The sequence below is a fragment of the Anomaloglossus baeobatrachus genome, chromosome 2 (assembly GCF_048569485.1).
Source record: "Anomaloglossus baeobatrachus isolate aAnoBae1 chromosome 2, aAnoBae1.hap1, whole genome shotgun sequence".
NCBI classification, from domain to species: Eukaryota; Metazoa; Chordata; class Amphibia; order Anura; family Aromobatidae; genus Anomaloglossus; species Anomaloglossus baeobatrachus.
In genome coordinates, this window is record NC_134354.1 from 348,705,211 (window position 1) to 348,722,046 (window position 16,836).

At 49.0% G+C, this 16,836-nt stretch overlaps 1 protein-coding gene across 2 annotated transcripts in view; it reads left to right on the top strand.

Moving 5' to 3' along the window:
- TANGO6 (transport and golgi organization 6 homolog) overlaps nucleotides 1-16,836 on the top strand; it is a 99,732-nt gene that overhangs the window by 66,084 nt on the left and 16,812 nt on the right. Inside the window, exons 8-12 of one of the 2 annotated variants that reach the window (XM_075335993.1) lie at nucleotides 6,458-6,570; nucleotides 8,899-9,075; nucleotides 9,767-9,899; nucleotides 10,425-10,610; nucleotides 16,512-16,643. In XM_075335993.1, coding sequence (XP_075192108.1) covers nucleotides 6,458-6,570; nucleotides 8,899-9,075; nucleotides 9,767-9,899; nucleotides 10,425-10,610; nucleotides 16,512-16,643 — 741 coding nt within the window. The remainder of the gene's footprint in view (nucleotides 1-6,457; nucleotides 6,571-8,898; nucleotides 9,076-9,766; nucleotides 9,900-10,424; nucleotides 10,611-16,511; nucleotides 16,644-16,836) is intronic. The other variant, XM_075335994.1, reaches the window with a different exon arrangement.

Here is a 16,836-nt window from a genome sequence, read left to right on the forward strand (position 1 = left end):
TCGGAGAGGAGTATAATAGGAGGACTGTAATAGGAGGAGTAGTCCTGGGGGGAGAGGAGTATAATGCCGGCTCCCTGCACATATGTACCGGGAGCCGGTGTACGCTGGTAACTATGATACACATCGGGTAACTAAGCGACCTTAGTTACCCAATGTGTATAATGGTTACCTGCGTTCACCGGCTCCGTCACGATCCCAGCAGCGCAAGGTTATGTCTGGCGATGCGTGCGGAGGGCCGGGGCAAGCGGCCAATCCGTTCGGGGGGGCGGGGCCAAGCCGAGGCGAGCGACCAATCCGTGGGGGGCGGGGCCAGGCCGAGCCAGCGGCCAATCAGACGGTTGTCACCGTAAGGACACAATTTTGGAGCAAGACAGACAGACAGACAGAAGAAGGCAATTATATATATAGATATATATAATATGTGTGTATGTATGTATGTGTGTGTGTATGTATGTATGTGTGTGTACATATATATATATATATATAAACACACACACATTAAATATATACACACACACACACACACACACACACAAATATATATATACTAGAAGGTGGCCCGATTCTACGCATCGGGTATTCTAGAATTTACGTATTGTGTAGTTCATGTATGATTTTTGTTATATATCTATATATATATATATATATATGTTGTTGTGTGTAGTTACCAAGTGTTTGTGTAGGGCGCTGTACATGTTCTGGATGTTGTCTGGGTGTGATGGGGGGTGAGAGCGGTGTTGTTTGTGTGTTGCGTTGTTTGTGGAGCGCTGTGTGTCTGTAGCGTTGTGTGTGTGTTGCGCAGTTTGTGTGTGTGTGGTGTGTTTTGGGGGGAGGTATGTTTTGTGCAATGTGCGTGTTGTGCGGTATGTGCGTATATTTGTGTGTGCAGCGTTGTCTGTGTGTGTGGGTGTCTGTGTAGGGCAGTTGTTTGTGGTTCCCAGTGTGTGTGTGGTGTGGTGTGCAGTGTGCGCGCGCGCGCGCGTATGTGTGTGTGTTGGGGGGAGGTGTGCACTTCCCATCGTGCTCCATCCCCCATGCAGCGCACTCCCCATCGTGCTCCATCCCGTATGCTGCGCACCCCCCATCGTGCTCCATCTCCCATCCTGCGCACTCCCAAACGTGCTCCATCCGCCATGCTGCGCACTCCCAAACGTGCTCCATCCGCCATGCTGCGCACTCCCCATCGTGCTCCATCCCCCATGCTGCGCACTCCCAAACGTGCTCCATCCACCATGCTGCGCACTCCCCATCGTGCTCCATCTCCCATGCTGCGCACTCCCAAACGTGCTCCATCCGCCATGCTGCGCACTCCCAAACGTGGTCCATCCGCCATGCTGCGCACTCCCAAACGTGCTCCATCCGCCATACTCCGCACTCCCCATCGTGCTGCATCCTCCATGCTGCGCACTCCCAAACGTGCTCCATCCGCCATACTCCGCACTCCCCATCGTGCTGCATCCCCCATGCTGCGCACTCCCAAACGTGCTCCATCCGCCATGCTGCGCATTTCCAAACGTGCTCCATCCGCCATGCTGCGCACTCCCAAACGTGCTCCATCCGCCATGCTGCGCACTCCCAAACGTGCTCCATCCGCCATGCTGCGCACTCCCAAACGTGCTCCATCCGCCATGCTGCGCACTCCCAAAGGTGCTCCATCCGCCATGCTGCGCCAGCATCAGCCTCTCCGTCTCCAGCATCAGCCTCCCCATCCCAGCCTTCCCCAGGTTCAGCCTCTCTCCTCTCAGCCTCCTCCAGCACGCCGTGCTCCTCTGCCGACACTCACAGATCCGATCGCATACACTCACACACACCCACACACACCCACCCGATCGCATACACTCACACACACCCGATCGCATACACTCACACACACCTGATCGCATACACTCACACACACCCGATCTCATACACTCACACACACCCGATCGCATACACTCACACACACTCGATCGCATACACTCACACACAAAGACACACACACTGACGATATTGCACATACGCGCTGATACTCACAACATCCGGGGATATCACATGCTTCTGGCCATGTGATCCCCCGGCAGGTCCTGGAAGCTCACAACAGCACAGTATCGCCGCCGAGAAGCAAGCGATATCCCAGGATGTTGTGAGTATTTGGATGCGATGTGATGTGTGAGGTGTGTGTGAGTGTGATCTGATTTGTGTGTGTATGTGTGTGTGTGTGTGTGTGCTGTTATGTGTGTGTATGTTCCGCAGCTGCAGGACCTTGATGTGTGGATGCGATGTGATGTGTGTGTGAGAGTGAGTGTGAGCCGGTGTACACTGGTAACTATGATACACATCGGGTAACTAAGGGACCTTAGTTACCCGATGTGTATAATGGTTACCAGCTTTCACGGCCTCCGTCAAGATCCCAGCATCGCAAGGTTATGTCTGGCGCTGCCGGGATCCTGACAGAGCCGGTGTAGAAGCAAGCGATATCCCAGCATGTTGTGATGTGTGAGGTGTGTGTGAGAGTGAGTGTGAGAGTGAGTGTGATCTGATGTGTGTGTGTACTCACCTGGGAATCGGAGCTCCGTGTCAGTTGGGCCAGAGCGAGCGTGCATTGCGTGAGGGGGGCGGGGCCTGCAGAGAGCCGGGGCGAGAGGCCAATCCGTGTGGGGGGGCGGGGCCATGGCGAGCCCAGCGGCCAATCAGCTTTGTGTCACCGTAAGGACACAATTTCGGAGCATGACAGACAGACAGACAGACAGACAGACAGACAGACAGACAGACAGACAGACAGACAGACAGACAGACAGACAGACAGACAGACAGACAGACAGACAGACAGACAGACAGACAGACAGACAGATAGACAGACAGACAGACAGAATAAGGCAATTATATATATAGATAATAGATATATTATACACACATATTATACATATATGCTGTATGTACACATATATTCATTATATACATATTATAATATATATATATATTATAATATGTATATAATGTATGTGTATATATTTAATGTGTGTGTGTGTTATATATATATATATATATATATATATATAACACACACACACACACATTAAATATATACACATACATTATATACATATATATATACTAGAAGGTGGCCCGATTCTACGCATCAGGTATTCTAGAATTTACGTATTATGTAGTTAATGTATGATGTACATGTTCTGGGTGTTGTCTGGGTGTGGTGGGGGGTGAGAGCGGTTTTGTATGTGTGTTGCATGTGTTGCGTTGTTTGTGGAGCGCTGTGTGTCTGTAGCGTTGTGTGTGTGTGTGTTGCGCGGTTTGTGTGGGTGTGGTGTGTTTTGGGGGGAGGTATGTTTTGTGCAATGTGTGTGTGTTGCGTGGTATGTGCGTATATTTATGTATGCCGCGGTGTTTGTGTGTTGGGTGTTGTGTGTGTGCAGCGTTGTCTGTGTGTGTGGGTGTCTGTGTAGGGCGGTGTTTGTGGTTCCCAGTGTGTGTGTGTGTGTGTTGGGGGAGGTTTGCACCTCCCATCGTGCTCCATCCCCCATGCTGCGCACACCCCATCGTGCTCCATCCGCCATGTTGCGCACTCCCAAACGTGCTCCATCCGCCATGCTGCGCACTCCCAAACGTGCTCCATCCGCCATGCTGCGCACTCCCAAACGTGCTCCATCCCCCATGCTGCGCACTCCCCATCGTGCTCCATCCCCCATGCTGCACCAGCATCAGCCTCTCTGCCCCCAGCATCAGCCTCTCTGCCCCCAGCATCAGCCTCTCTCCTCCCAGCATCAGCCTCTCTCCTCCCAGCATCAGCCTCTCTCCTCCCAGCATCAGCCTCTCTCCTCCCAGCATCAGCCTCTCTCCTCCCAGCATCAGCCTCTCTCCTCCCAGCATCAGCCTCTCTGTCCCCAGCATCAGCCTCTCTCCTCCCAGCCTCCCCCTCCCAGCCTCCCCCAGCATCAGCCTCCCCCAGCATCAGCCTCTCTCCTTCCAGCCTCCCCCAGCATCAGCCTCCCCCAGCATCAGCCTCTCTCCTCCCAGCCTCCCTCCTCCCAGCCTTCCCCAGGATCAGCCTCTCTCCTCCCAGCCTCCCTCTTCCCAGCCTTCCCCAGCATCAGCCTCCACCTCCCAGCCTCCTTCAGCATCAGCCTCCCCCAGCATCAGCCTCTCTCCTTCCAGCCTCCCCCAGCATCAGCCTCTCTCCTTCCAGCCAACCCCAGCATCAGCCTCCCCCAGCATCAGCCTCTCTCCTCCCAGCCTCCCTTCAGCATCAGCCTCTCTCCTTCCAGCCTCCCCCAGCATCAGCCTCCCCCAGCATCAGCCTCCGCCTCCCAGCCTCCCCCAGCATCAGCCTCCGCCTCCCAGCCTCTCCCAGCATCAGCCTCTCTCTTCCCAGCCTCCCCCAGCATCAGCCTCTCTCCTCCCAGCCTCTTCCAGCATCAGCCTCTCTCCTCCCAGCCTCCCCTAGCATCAGCCTTCCCCCTTCCAGCCTCCCCCAGCATCAGCCTCCCCCAGCATCAGCCTCCCCCCAGCATCAGCCTCCCCCCAGCATCAGCCTCCCCCAGCATCAGCCTCCCCCAGCATCAGCCTCCCCCAGCATCAGCCTCCCCCAGCATCAGCCTCCCCCAGCATCAGCCTCCCCCAGCATCAGCCTCTCTCCTCCCAGCCTCCCCCAGCATCAGCCTCCCCCAGCATCAGCCTCTCTCCTTCCAGCCTCCCCCAGCATCAGCCTCTCTCATCCCAGCCACCCCCAGCATCAGCCTCCCCCAGCATCAGCCTCTCTCCTCCCAGCCTCCCCCAGCATCAGCCTCTCTCCTTCCAGCCTCCCCCAGCATCAGCCTCCCCCAGCATCAGCCTCTCTCATCCCAGCCACCCCCAGCATCAGCCTCCCCCAGCATCAGCATCCCCCAGCATCAGCCTCCCCCAGCATCAGCCTACACCCTCCCAGCCTCCCCCAACATCAGCCTCCCCCTCCCAGCCTTCCCCAGGATCAGCCTCTCTCCTCCCAGCCTCCTCCAGCACGCCGTGCTCCTCTGCCAACACTCACAGATCCGATCGCATACTCACACACACACACACACACACACACCCACCCGATCGCATACACTCACACCCACCCGATCGCATACACTCACACCCACCCGATCGCATACACTCACACCCACCCGATCGCATACACTCACACATACCCGATCGCATACACTCACACACACACATTGACGATATTGCACATACGCGCTCACTCACAACATCCGGAGATACCACATGCTTCTGGCCATGTGATCCTCCGGCAGGTCCTGGAAGCTCACAGCACAGTATTGCGGCCGAGAAGCAAGCGATATCTCCGGATGCTGTGAGTGTGTGGATGCGATGTGATGTGTGTGTGTGATCTGATGTGTGTGTGAGAGTGAGTGTGATCCGATGTGTGTGTGTGTGTGTCTGTTGTTATGTGTGTGCGTGTGGATGTTCCGCCGCTGCAGGACCTTGATGCGCTGGTAACTATGCTACCATGGTTACCAGCGCATCCCGTCCCCCACTCGCACGGGAGCCCACACCAGCATACGGCGGCAAACCCCAGCAATGCGAGGGTATGTGTCGGCTGGGTTGGCGGCGTATGCTGGTGTGGGCTCCCGGGGGTACAGTACTCACCTGGGAGTAGTGTCTCCGTGTCAGTTCGGGGGATGCATGCGGGGGGCGGGGCCAGAGCGAGCGTGCATTGCATGAAGGGGGCGGGGCGTGGCCGAGTTGCCAATACGTGCAGGGTGCTGGGGCGAGAGGCCAAGCCGTGTGGGGGGCGGAGCCTGTGCGAGCGGCCGGCCAATCCGTGTGGGGGGGGGAGCCAGGGCGAGCGATCAATCCGTGCGGGGGGGCGGGGCCATGGCGAGGCCAGCGGCCAATCCGCTTTGTGTCACTGTAAGGACACAATTTTGGAGCAAGACAGACAGACAGACAGACAGAATAAGGCAATTATATATATATAGATATATATATATAATATATGTATATAATGTATATATGTGTACATACAGCATATATGTATAATATGTGTGTGTACTATATCTATTATATATATATATATATTTGTGTGTGTGTGTATATATTTAATGTGTGTGTGTGTTTATATATTATATATATATATATATATATATATATATATATATATACATACACACACACACACAGACACTGTATGTCACAACAGTGAGTACACTCATATTTTTGTAAGTGTTTTATTATATCCCCTCATGGGACAACTCTGAAGATATATGTGTGTGTGTGTGTATAAATGTATGATGTGTGTAATACACTGGCAGAGAGATAACAAGGCGTGAGGATGAAAGCTATATGAATATTGGAGAAAACCATATGTTTCACATGCATGAGTTCTGTTTCAGAACACATTTATTGTTTTAATGAGGAACATAGTAAATGTATAAATTGATAAGAGCTTGGCCAAGTTTTTAGATGTCTGTGGTGTGATCTGCAGGTGTTTGTAGTGGGTAATGATCCCTCAGCTGCCATATTGAATTACAGTAGACAAGTACTCTTGGTCATCTTCTCCTTGTACTGTTTCGCCAGACAGAATGCATCCCATGTACGGTAAGTAGATATAAAACACAGTGTATTGATCTGTTCATATGTTGATCGCTAGCTATAGTGCTAAAATACATTGGAAACTAGCTGATTTGGCTTTTTGTGGTAGATACATGTAAATGTGTTGTAACAGGGTTGTCCCATGACATTAATTTCTGCACTGGAGGCGAGCAGTGCTGATAGTGTTATTACCCAACGTATCTGATAAGACTCGTGCACATTCAGCATGTATGTACGATACCTGCTGATCACGCAGGCATCTCAAGAGGTATATAAGATCTGAATGTCATCGGCAAAGCTCAGCTCCATTGGAAAGTGAACCACCCTAGACTATCTCCTTTTAGCTTCTGCTATGTATCACTATAAAACAACACAAGGATGTTCACCAAACCATGTAGAATACAAAGACTATACACTGTGAATTAGTAGTGCTTTCACATGCTACTAAAATGTGCCAGTTTCCACTAGGAAGTAAAAAGGCCATCCATCTCCACCCTGGGATCGTGATGTATGGACTCCTCCTGTCTGACCTTGGTTACTCCCCACTGCTAGCATAGACATAGCAGCAGGGATTGAACTCTTTCAGTATTTATAGGGGCTTCATTAAGCCCTTATATGCCGAGTTCAATACCTCTCATGCCATGTAAGGAGTTTCACAAAGGGAAATCACTCGATTGGCTTCCTACAGCTTGATTGCTGAGAGTCGATGGTTGCTATTTATATGACTCTCTGACCTTTTTCTTGGGAATCGGACCCATTAAAGGTACCCTCCATTGGGTGTAGTGCACATTTAGCACTCCGATCATTTCTCTATTAGTTGCAATGCTCTGACCACTTTCTACAGGAGGTCAGATCAACAAGCAGATTTTACAGCTCTCACTTCTTTTGGATGTCAGATTTGTCCAAAGGAAGGGAGAGTGAAATGGCTGCTGATTGGCTGCAGGGCTCTTTTGGCTAAGGCTAGGTTCACATTTCCGTCAATTTGTATCAGTCACAATCCGCGGGTCTGGTAAACAACAGAATCCGTTTGGCGGATTCCGTTGTTCCCATAGACTTGTATGAGCGGCGGATTGTGACTGATGACTGTGCATTGCATCCTCCTCCCGACTGATCAGTCGTGGAACAACTGACCGCCGGGTGGCAGGAACGCAGCTTGTAACGTTTTTTGAGCAGCGCAATCCGTAGGATTTCGCTGCGCATGCTCTCTCTGGCTCCCTGTACACGTAACCAGGGTACACCTCAGGCTACTAATCAATGCACTTTGTTTAGTTACCCGATATTTACCCTTGCTACGTGTGCAACGACTCAGCGCTAAGCGGTGTACGCTTGTAACCAAGGTAAATATCGGGTAACCAAGCAAAGTGCTTTGCTTAGTTACCCGATATTTACCCTGGCTACGTGTGCAGGGAGCCCGACACTTCCCCGCTTGGCTCCGCCCCCTCCCACACTCGGCATGTACACACACACACACACTCACCTGTCCCCAGCCATACAGTCCCCGGCACTGACGTCCTCAGCGCCATGGCCCCGCTCGGCTCCACCCAACCCACACTCCGCCCCCCGCACACATTCTCGCCGGCCGAACGATCAGCTGATCAGCCGGCAACTGTGAGCGATTGGCTGGTCACCTGGCGGCCGGCTGCTGTGAGCAATTGGCTGGTCACCCGGCGGCCGGCTGCTGTGAGCGATCGGCTGATCACCTGGCGGCCGGCTGCTGTGAGCGATCAGCTGATCGCTCTCATTAGTCGGCCGCCGGGAGATCATCTGTTCGCTCTCAAAAGCCGGCCGGCTATTGTGAACGATCAGCTGATCGCTCTCTCTTTTACAACAGAGTCTGACAATGAATTCTAATTCTTGTCATCTGTTGTAAAACGCATCAGTCACAAGCGTCGAGCAACGCATGTGACTGCTGCAAAACAACGGAAATGTGAACCTAGCCTAAACCATTTCACACTAACCCACTAGAGCCACTGCTGAAATTGCCGTAGCACCACTGGAAGTGTGTATAACTGTTACTATTTTCTTTCTCTTATGAGTCTCTTTAATCAGTGTGTATATTACTCAAAGTATGCCATCAGTGAGGTTGTAATGATCTTATAATACATAGCAAAATGCAGGTTAGAGCAGTCAGACTGTGGAATGCCCCACCACAAGAGGTAGTAATGGCAGACCCTATAACAGCTTTTATAAAAGGGCTGGATGATTTCCTCAGTACACAACATTGTAGATTATAAGTGACTTAGTGACAAAATGTAGAATTGGTGGAGGAAGGTTGAACTAGATGGACCTAGGTCTTTTTTCAACCTATGTAACTTAACTCATCATTCCTCATAGCGCTCCATGCCAGGATATCCTTCTTTGGTTTTTAGAGAAGTCAGACCGAGTAGCAGCCGTGTCTGCTCTGGCAGAATTAGCTGGCATGGAATTGTCTCTTCCATCCTTGCCTCACTATAGTCATATCAAGCCTGGAAGTCAAGGAGGAGCAATGATCATTGTACGGGAAGACCAGAGGTGAGATGTACTCCTTGTTCTACTGTTATCCACCATAGGATAGTATAAAGGTGACCACTCTAAACACTATTATCATCATCATCAATCTGATAATCGAGAGAACTATGGGCATGAGAAAATGATTGTGTTGGGGTTTCCACTTTTTAGTTTGAGAACGATTACTCACTATGATACTTAGGATCCTGTTCAACAAGGTCCCCCCCCCCCCAGAATTCAGGTATAAAACACCTTTTATAATGTTACAATATTTTGCCACAAGTTAAAGTTGCCAAAAAATTGGCGGCTTTTGGCATTTTTATTGCAGTCTTAGCCAGCTTTATTAAAGGTGGACGGAACTTGGACAAAACCGGGCATGGTGACGCCTATCTGGCAAATTCATCAAAGTTTATGCCTTTTAGTGGTGTAATTGTACTCTAGTGCCCTGAGATGCAACTAATTCATTAAGTTTCACGTCTGTCTTAATTAAATAGGCCCATCTTACCCCAGTGTCCCCTTCATTAACACCTTCTTAACAAATCAGAGTAATAGTTTTCAACGTAATAATTCCACATAAGCATGTGACACTATTATCAGAAAGTGACATTTTTTTAATTCTGTCTTTAGGAAGTGATGGTATCCATGTTTGTCTTTTCCATTCTAAAGTAAAACCCCAATTAAGTGACCAATTATTTTTTCTGCCTTATTTTTCTAGTGGTGATGATGATGATGATGCCTTGTATGAGAGGGTGACTTCAGAGCAGTGGAAGTTGCAGTGTTTAGTTGATTTACTCTCCATTAATCCTCACACTGGGTTAGCAGCAGATTTCTTTCTCTACTGCCTTAAGGTAACTTTATGCAACATATTATTATATTATTGAGAAATAAAGTTTCTTTAGAAAAGGACATAAGATTTTTATTACAATTTTTGTGACAATCCATATATTATCCCCTACTACAGTTACACAGTAGGTTGCTATTTCCTGTATTCTGCAGTTCACTTGTCAGCTTTGCTGTGTAGACTGGGACAGGGTCAGCAGGGCTGGATGATTTAATGCCAGCTCTGCTATACTTTTGGAGGCAGGAAAAATTATTTACATATGATGAGCTTTTAATACATATTGCAGCCACTTGCTAGTCTTGAATATTGGAGAGCAGCACTAGTAATGCTATCTTTTGTTGTATCAGCCACCTTCATAGACAAAATCTTTTCAATCAACCCATCTCCAAATGTTATTTAGTATGTCATTCAGAAGGAACATTAATTAAATCTTGTGTTTTTAGATTGTATTCTTTATAGCTCACAATAAGTGTGTATTGTTCACTCCCCTGGTTTTTTTTTCTCTTCCTCTCTCCCTCTCTTCATTCTTCAGAGGCTGACCCCAATTACTACAGGAGAAAGACCACACCTCAGTCCTAGTCCAGAGGACAGTCTTCTAGACATAGAGCATAAGCTTACACTCAGTTTTCAGTCTCAAGAGAAACCGCTTCAGCTTCTTCAGGTCTTGTCAGTGCTCTGTGAGAGGATCTCTGACTCCATTTTTACTGATGTCAAGCAGGTGAGAAAAGATTCTGAAGATAGATTTACTCTAAATGTTACATTTCGGTTTTTTTTGTTTTTTTTTAAATCAGGTTCATTTTTATTTAACATCAAAATTATACAACACATAAAATAATTCCCTCCATAGAAATATCACAGAAAGGGAAAAAATCTTTAGTCAATAAGAAAAACCACACAAATAACATAATAAACAATGCACCCGCAGTCCACGTCTCATTTCAATATGGGTCTCAAAGTGCATATTATTTCCCAATATATTCTCCATAGTATAGCTTACCCAGCATCATTATGACATTATATATATATACACATATACATACACGCACGCACGCACGCACACACATATACATGCACACACATATACATACACGCACGCACGCACGCACACACCTATACATGCAACATATATACATGCACACACATATACATGCACACACCTTCCAGCAGTACGCATATCACCCTATTTGAGGAAATTTGTTAACCGGTCAGAAGGAGAAGGACCTGGTCGCTCGCACTGTCCTGCAGTAACGCCGAGGAGGGAAGGCCTGGGGTATCCAACCATGCCCCCCAGATCTTATAGAACTTTTTCAATGCATTTCTTTTAAGGTATACTCCTCTCTCCAGTCGAAGTATAGCGTTTACTCTTTCCCTAAAATCCCCGATGACCGGAGGCGCTGGGTCCAACCAGTGGTAGGCCAACAGTTTCCTAGCCTGGTACAAGAGACGTGTAATACCGACCATTACCGGCGAACTCAAGTCCACCCCCCCCCTCCAGTAGACCCAGGATACATATAATAGGTCTTGGCTGTAGACGGATATTGAAAACTTGTCTAACCAAATCTAGTACTGCCCTCCAGTAATCTTCAATGTTCCCACAGGACCACATCATATGCATCAGATTCGCACCCTCCTGTCCGCACCTAGGACACAGATCATCCATCCTAACTCCCATCTTATGCAATAGACTAGGTGTCCTATATACTCTATGTAACAGGAATAGCTGTGACAGTCGTTGGCCTTCAGATACAGCAAGGCTTGGAGTCTGAGACAGGACCTCACCCCACTGTTCCTCTGTCATAGGGCCTAGGTCCCTCTCCCACTTCTCTCTAGCCTGCAAAGGGAATTTGTCGAGGTGTCTAGATAACATCACTGTATACAACCTAGAAATAATACCATAGGAGCGATCAGATGTCAACAATTCAGTAAGAGTGTGATTCCGCTCTATCCTAATGTCCATACGACGTGTCTGTGTCTCATAGGCATGACGGAGCTGCAGGTATTGGTAAAAGGAACTGTGCAGTATCCCAAACTCAGCTTGAAGCTGGTCAAATCTTTTAAGTATATTATTCTGAAGAATCTGAGACACCTGATGCACCCCCCTGCTCACCCACATTCTCCAACCCGGGAGTCTCTGCAGCTCCGCCAGTCCACGATTATGCCATAAGGGCCAGTACTCAGTCATTCCTGATATTCCCAGCAACTGCTTCCCTCTATCCCACACCTTGTACATCAATGATAATGTTGGATATAATGTTCCTCCTCTGGGTGAGTATCCTGCATCCAAAAAAGCCACTGGGTGTCCCCATTCTGCAAGGCCCCTCACCAATTTGCCCCCAGCGTCATATGCCTCATCCTTTCCCCACCCCCTGAAGTGCTGCATCTGTGCCGCAACATAATAAACCCACGGGTTGGGGACTGCCAGACCCCCATCCTCCTTCCCTCTCTGCAGGGTCTCAAGGCGGATTCTAGCCCGCTGCTTTTGCCACAAGAGTTCCCGAAACAAAGTGTTGATTTTACGGAAAAATTTCCAGTGGATCCATATTGGGGCGTTGTGGAGAAGATACAGAAGTTTGGGCATCAGTACCATTTTTAGTAGATTAGCACGGCCAATAAGGGACAGTGGGAGCCGACACCAGGCATCTATCTTGTTCCTAAACTGAGCCAACACTGGTTCCAGATTTTGAGAGTAGTAATCACGCGGTCGGGCACTAACCACAATCCCCAGGTATTTAAATTTATCCACCGTCGGAATTGGCAGCCCCAGAGTACTAAAATTAGATGGGAGTGCATCTATAGGGAGCAGGGCCGATTTCTTCCAGTTTATTAGGAGTCCCGAGCGCCTACCAAATTCTTTAATAATATTAATTGCTGGGCCCACCGATGTCCCCACCTCCCTGAGATACAGCAACAAATCGTCCGCATAGAGGGAAACCTTATGCTCCAGACCGCCTATCTCAAACCCCTTTACGCCAGCAGATGCACGAAGCATAGCCGCCAATGGCTCAATTGCCGCTGCAAATAGTAATGGAGAGAGAGGACAGCCCTGTCTCGTGCCCCTGGCCAAATTAAAAGACGAGTAGGTACAACGATTAACTCGAATCCTGGCCCGCGGAGAGGCATATAACAATTTGACCCAGCCAATAAATCTGGAGCCAAGACCCAATTTCTCCAAAACTACCCATAGGAAATTCCATTCAATACTGTCAAAGGCCTTGGCTGCATCTAATGACAGGACTGCTCTCTCCTTGTTTCTCCCCTCAGAACTTAGCTGTATCCCCAGGAATAAACGTCGCAAATTAATGGAAGTAGATTTATTGGGGATGAATCCAGTCTGATCCTCGTGGATCACTGACGTGATCACCCGGGACAATCTGTTAGCTAGAATTTTAGCGATTAATTTAATATCTAATGTAAGCAGCGAGATTGGGCGATAGGAGTCAGGCGCGGTCGGATCTTTCCCGGGTTTTAAAATCAGAACAATAATAGCCTCCCTCATGGATGCAGGGAGGGATCCCTTCTCCTCAGCATCTCTGAACACATCCAAGAGTCTTGGCAGCAGCAGATGGGTATATAATTTGTAGAATTCACCCGGGAGTCCGTCCGCACCTGGGGCCTTTTCATTTTGGATTTGACCGAGCGCCTCCTCCAGGTCTATATCTCTATTCAGGGATTCTCTCTCACTATCTGACAGACTGGGGAGAGTGATCTCCTCCACAAAGTCCCGCAGTTCCTCATCCCCATAATGCGATTTAGAGGAGTATAATTGGGTGTAATACTGTTGCATGACCTCCACAATCCTCCCGCTGTCCCTCACCTCCTCTCCAGTGTCAAGTTTCAATTTGGTGATATAGGTCAAAATTGCGCCCTAGCAATTGTAGCCAAGAGATGTCCCACACTCTCCCCCTCCGTAAAGTACCGCTGCTTAAGGAAAAAGCGTTTGTTAGTGGCCAAGGAAGTCATATGGTCTCTCAGAGCTCTCTGCGCCCTCTCTAAGTCCCGCTTGGCATCATCTGTAGGGTTAGATATAAGAAGTCGTTCTGCATCACCTAAAGTGTCCGTCAGATACTTAGTGCGCTCTCTTGTTTTCGCCTTTCGGGTGCAAATTTCCCTAATATATGTCCCACGAACATACGCCTTCATTGCGTCCCACACTATATGTTTAGATGCCGTACCGTCATTTGTCACAAAATATTCCCGTATAGTGTCAGAGTGCCCCCTATCAGTTGTATCCAAAAAGGGTTGAGCCGCCAAGGTATCCCCGCCAGCCGGTCTGGGTCCCCAAGCCTTAGACGGACCTGTAGTGGGGAGTGGTCAGACACCCCCCCTGGCCAGGTACGTGACTGAAGCTACACAAGGCAGCAGCTGAGCATTTCCAATGGCCAGGTCAATCCGGGACAGTGAATGATGAGAACTAGAATAGCATGAATACTGCCGGACCTGCGGGTTTCTAATACGCCAAATATCTACATATCCCACCTCCTCCATCAGTCTGGCAAGGGATGTAGCTGCCGCCCCCACTGAGATATTCCCTGTATGTAACTTATCCCAATACGGGTGCAAGTAATTATTATAGTCTCCTACTAATAGGGTGGGGACCTCAGGGAGGGAAGCAACAAAATTGAGGATACGTTTCAATGGTTCCCCTGTGTATGGCGGCGGAATATAAATTGCAACTAGAACACAGCGCACATTATGAAGGACACAGTAAAGACATACAAATCTACCCTCCTGATCCACAGAAGCTTTAAGACACTCAAACGGCACTGTCCTGTGTATCAGGACACTCACCCCCTGGAATGTGTGGTATATACAGAGTGATACTCATGGGCTATCCATTTTTTGTGGAGCAAGTGGAGCCGCTCCTTCACCAAGTGCGTTTCTGATAAGAATATTATGTCTGGCTTAAGCTGCTGTAGAAACAGAAAAACTGCACATCTTTTAGTGGCTTCACCCAATCCTCGCACATTCCAGGCCACTATATTAACCTCCTTCGCCATAAGGGTGAGTGCACATATGTAACAGCAGGGGGCAGCAAGCAGGGACCCCCGGACCCATCTGCAGCAGTTCCCATAGATGAGCATAGACCAAACAGGTGCATAAAACAAAAAGGTCAAACAACATAAAAACATACACCGTAAACCAGGACATTCCTCTCAAACAGAGGGAAGTGGGGCTAAACAAAACCGTAAGAGCACATAACGGTTTAAATTCCTGAACAGTCATCAACTGCATAGTAACCTATCTGGGTGGCTCCTGCCAACCGTCCATAAGTGTTCCAGCTGGGAAACATAGCAAGTTCACCTCAGCAAGTCCAACAGCAAGGAATCCGCAATAATCCTCAGCGGTGATTTCTGCGCAGTCCTTTTTCATTGGTATCGAGCCATGCGGCTGCATCCTTTGGAGTGTCAAAAAACTTTGTCCCACCATCCGCCACCACTCGCAGCCTGGTAGGGTATAGCATTGAGTAAGAGATCTGCAGCTGCCTCAGGCGTTTTTTGACATCAATAAATTGCGCTCTCCTCTGCTGGATTTCAGTGGAAAAATCCGGGTACAGTGAGACCTTTTGGCCGTTAATAGCCAGATCCTTAATCTCCCGGGCTCTGCGGAGCGCAGTGTCCCTGTCCCTGAAGTGCAGTAGCTTGAGGAGGATAGGACGAGGGGGTGCCCCTGGTGGTGGGGGTCTAGTGGGGACCCTATGTGCCCGCTCAATAGTGAAGAAAGGAGAAAACAGATCCATACCCAAAGTCTTGGGGAGCCACATTTCAAAAAAAGCTACTGGATTATTGCCTTCTGCCTTTTCTGGGACCCCGACCAGTCGGAGATTGCTTCTGCGGGATCTGTTTTCTAGATCGTCCACCTTAGCCCTAAGCAATGAGATATTGTGGATTGCTCTGCCAAGGTCCCGAGTCAGAGGGGGCAGCTTATCCTCTGTGGCACTGACCCGGTCTTCCAGGGCCCCCACCCGTACATTGACCCCCTGCAACTCGTGCCTGATAGATGAAATGTCCATTTTAATTCCTCCCATCTGTATGTTCAAAGTGGCTAGCATATTGTTGCAGGTGTTTACTGCTGCAAGCACATCACTGAGGGTGGGCTCTGCTCTCCCAGGATCTGTGTCTTCATCTGCAGCTCTAAGGTTGTCCCCCTTCTCCACATTACTGGCAGCAGCCAACATACTCACAGCTCCCTGCTGCTCTTCCTCCTCCATCAGTTCTTGTCCTGGGATCTGTAGCTCCTCCACGCTGAGGTCAGACTGCTTAACAGCTCCAGGTATCTCCGGCTGATCTCGTGCAAACTTGCTGAGGCGAGCTATTGCATCAGACGCCCTGCCCCCACCTGAAGTTCCAGCGTCCATGAGTGTGGCCTGTGTCCCGCGCTTCTTATCAGCCCGAGTTCTGGTCATATCACTCAGGTCTTTGAAGCCCCCTCAGTCTAGGAGAGATCACCACTCCAGGAAAGCAGTAAAACAAACTTTAACCCCAGCTGGACAGGATTATACAGGAGTTTTTTGCAGGAGCTCTCTCTACACAGGTCTTCCTCACATGCTGCTCAGGCCACGCCCCCACATTTCGGTTTTAAATGGTACATTTCTGTTTTGTGTGTCTTTGTCTGTGTACAGGTAACGGAGTTTGCTTTGATGACTCTTGAGAGGGCTTGTACCAGCCTTGCCACCTCGGAGGGAGGTACGGTGGCATCTCAGACACTTAATATGACTATGGGACTCATAGCTGCCATGTTGGGAGCTGTGGAGGTAAGTGCACGAACCCTAAAATAAAACGTGAAGTTACATAAGCAGAACATGGCAAAATATCCCTCACTTTGGTCCATGAGACTGTTGGTAATAATCGTGACTCTTAATGACTTTCTGCAAAATATATTTCATGTAAAAATAAAAAGGCATAAAGCATTTAAATAGGTCTGTTAAATATGGGATGCAATAATAC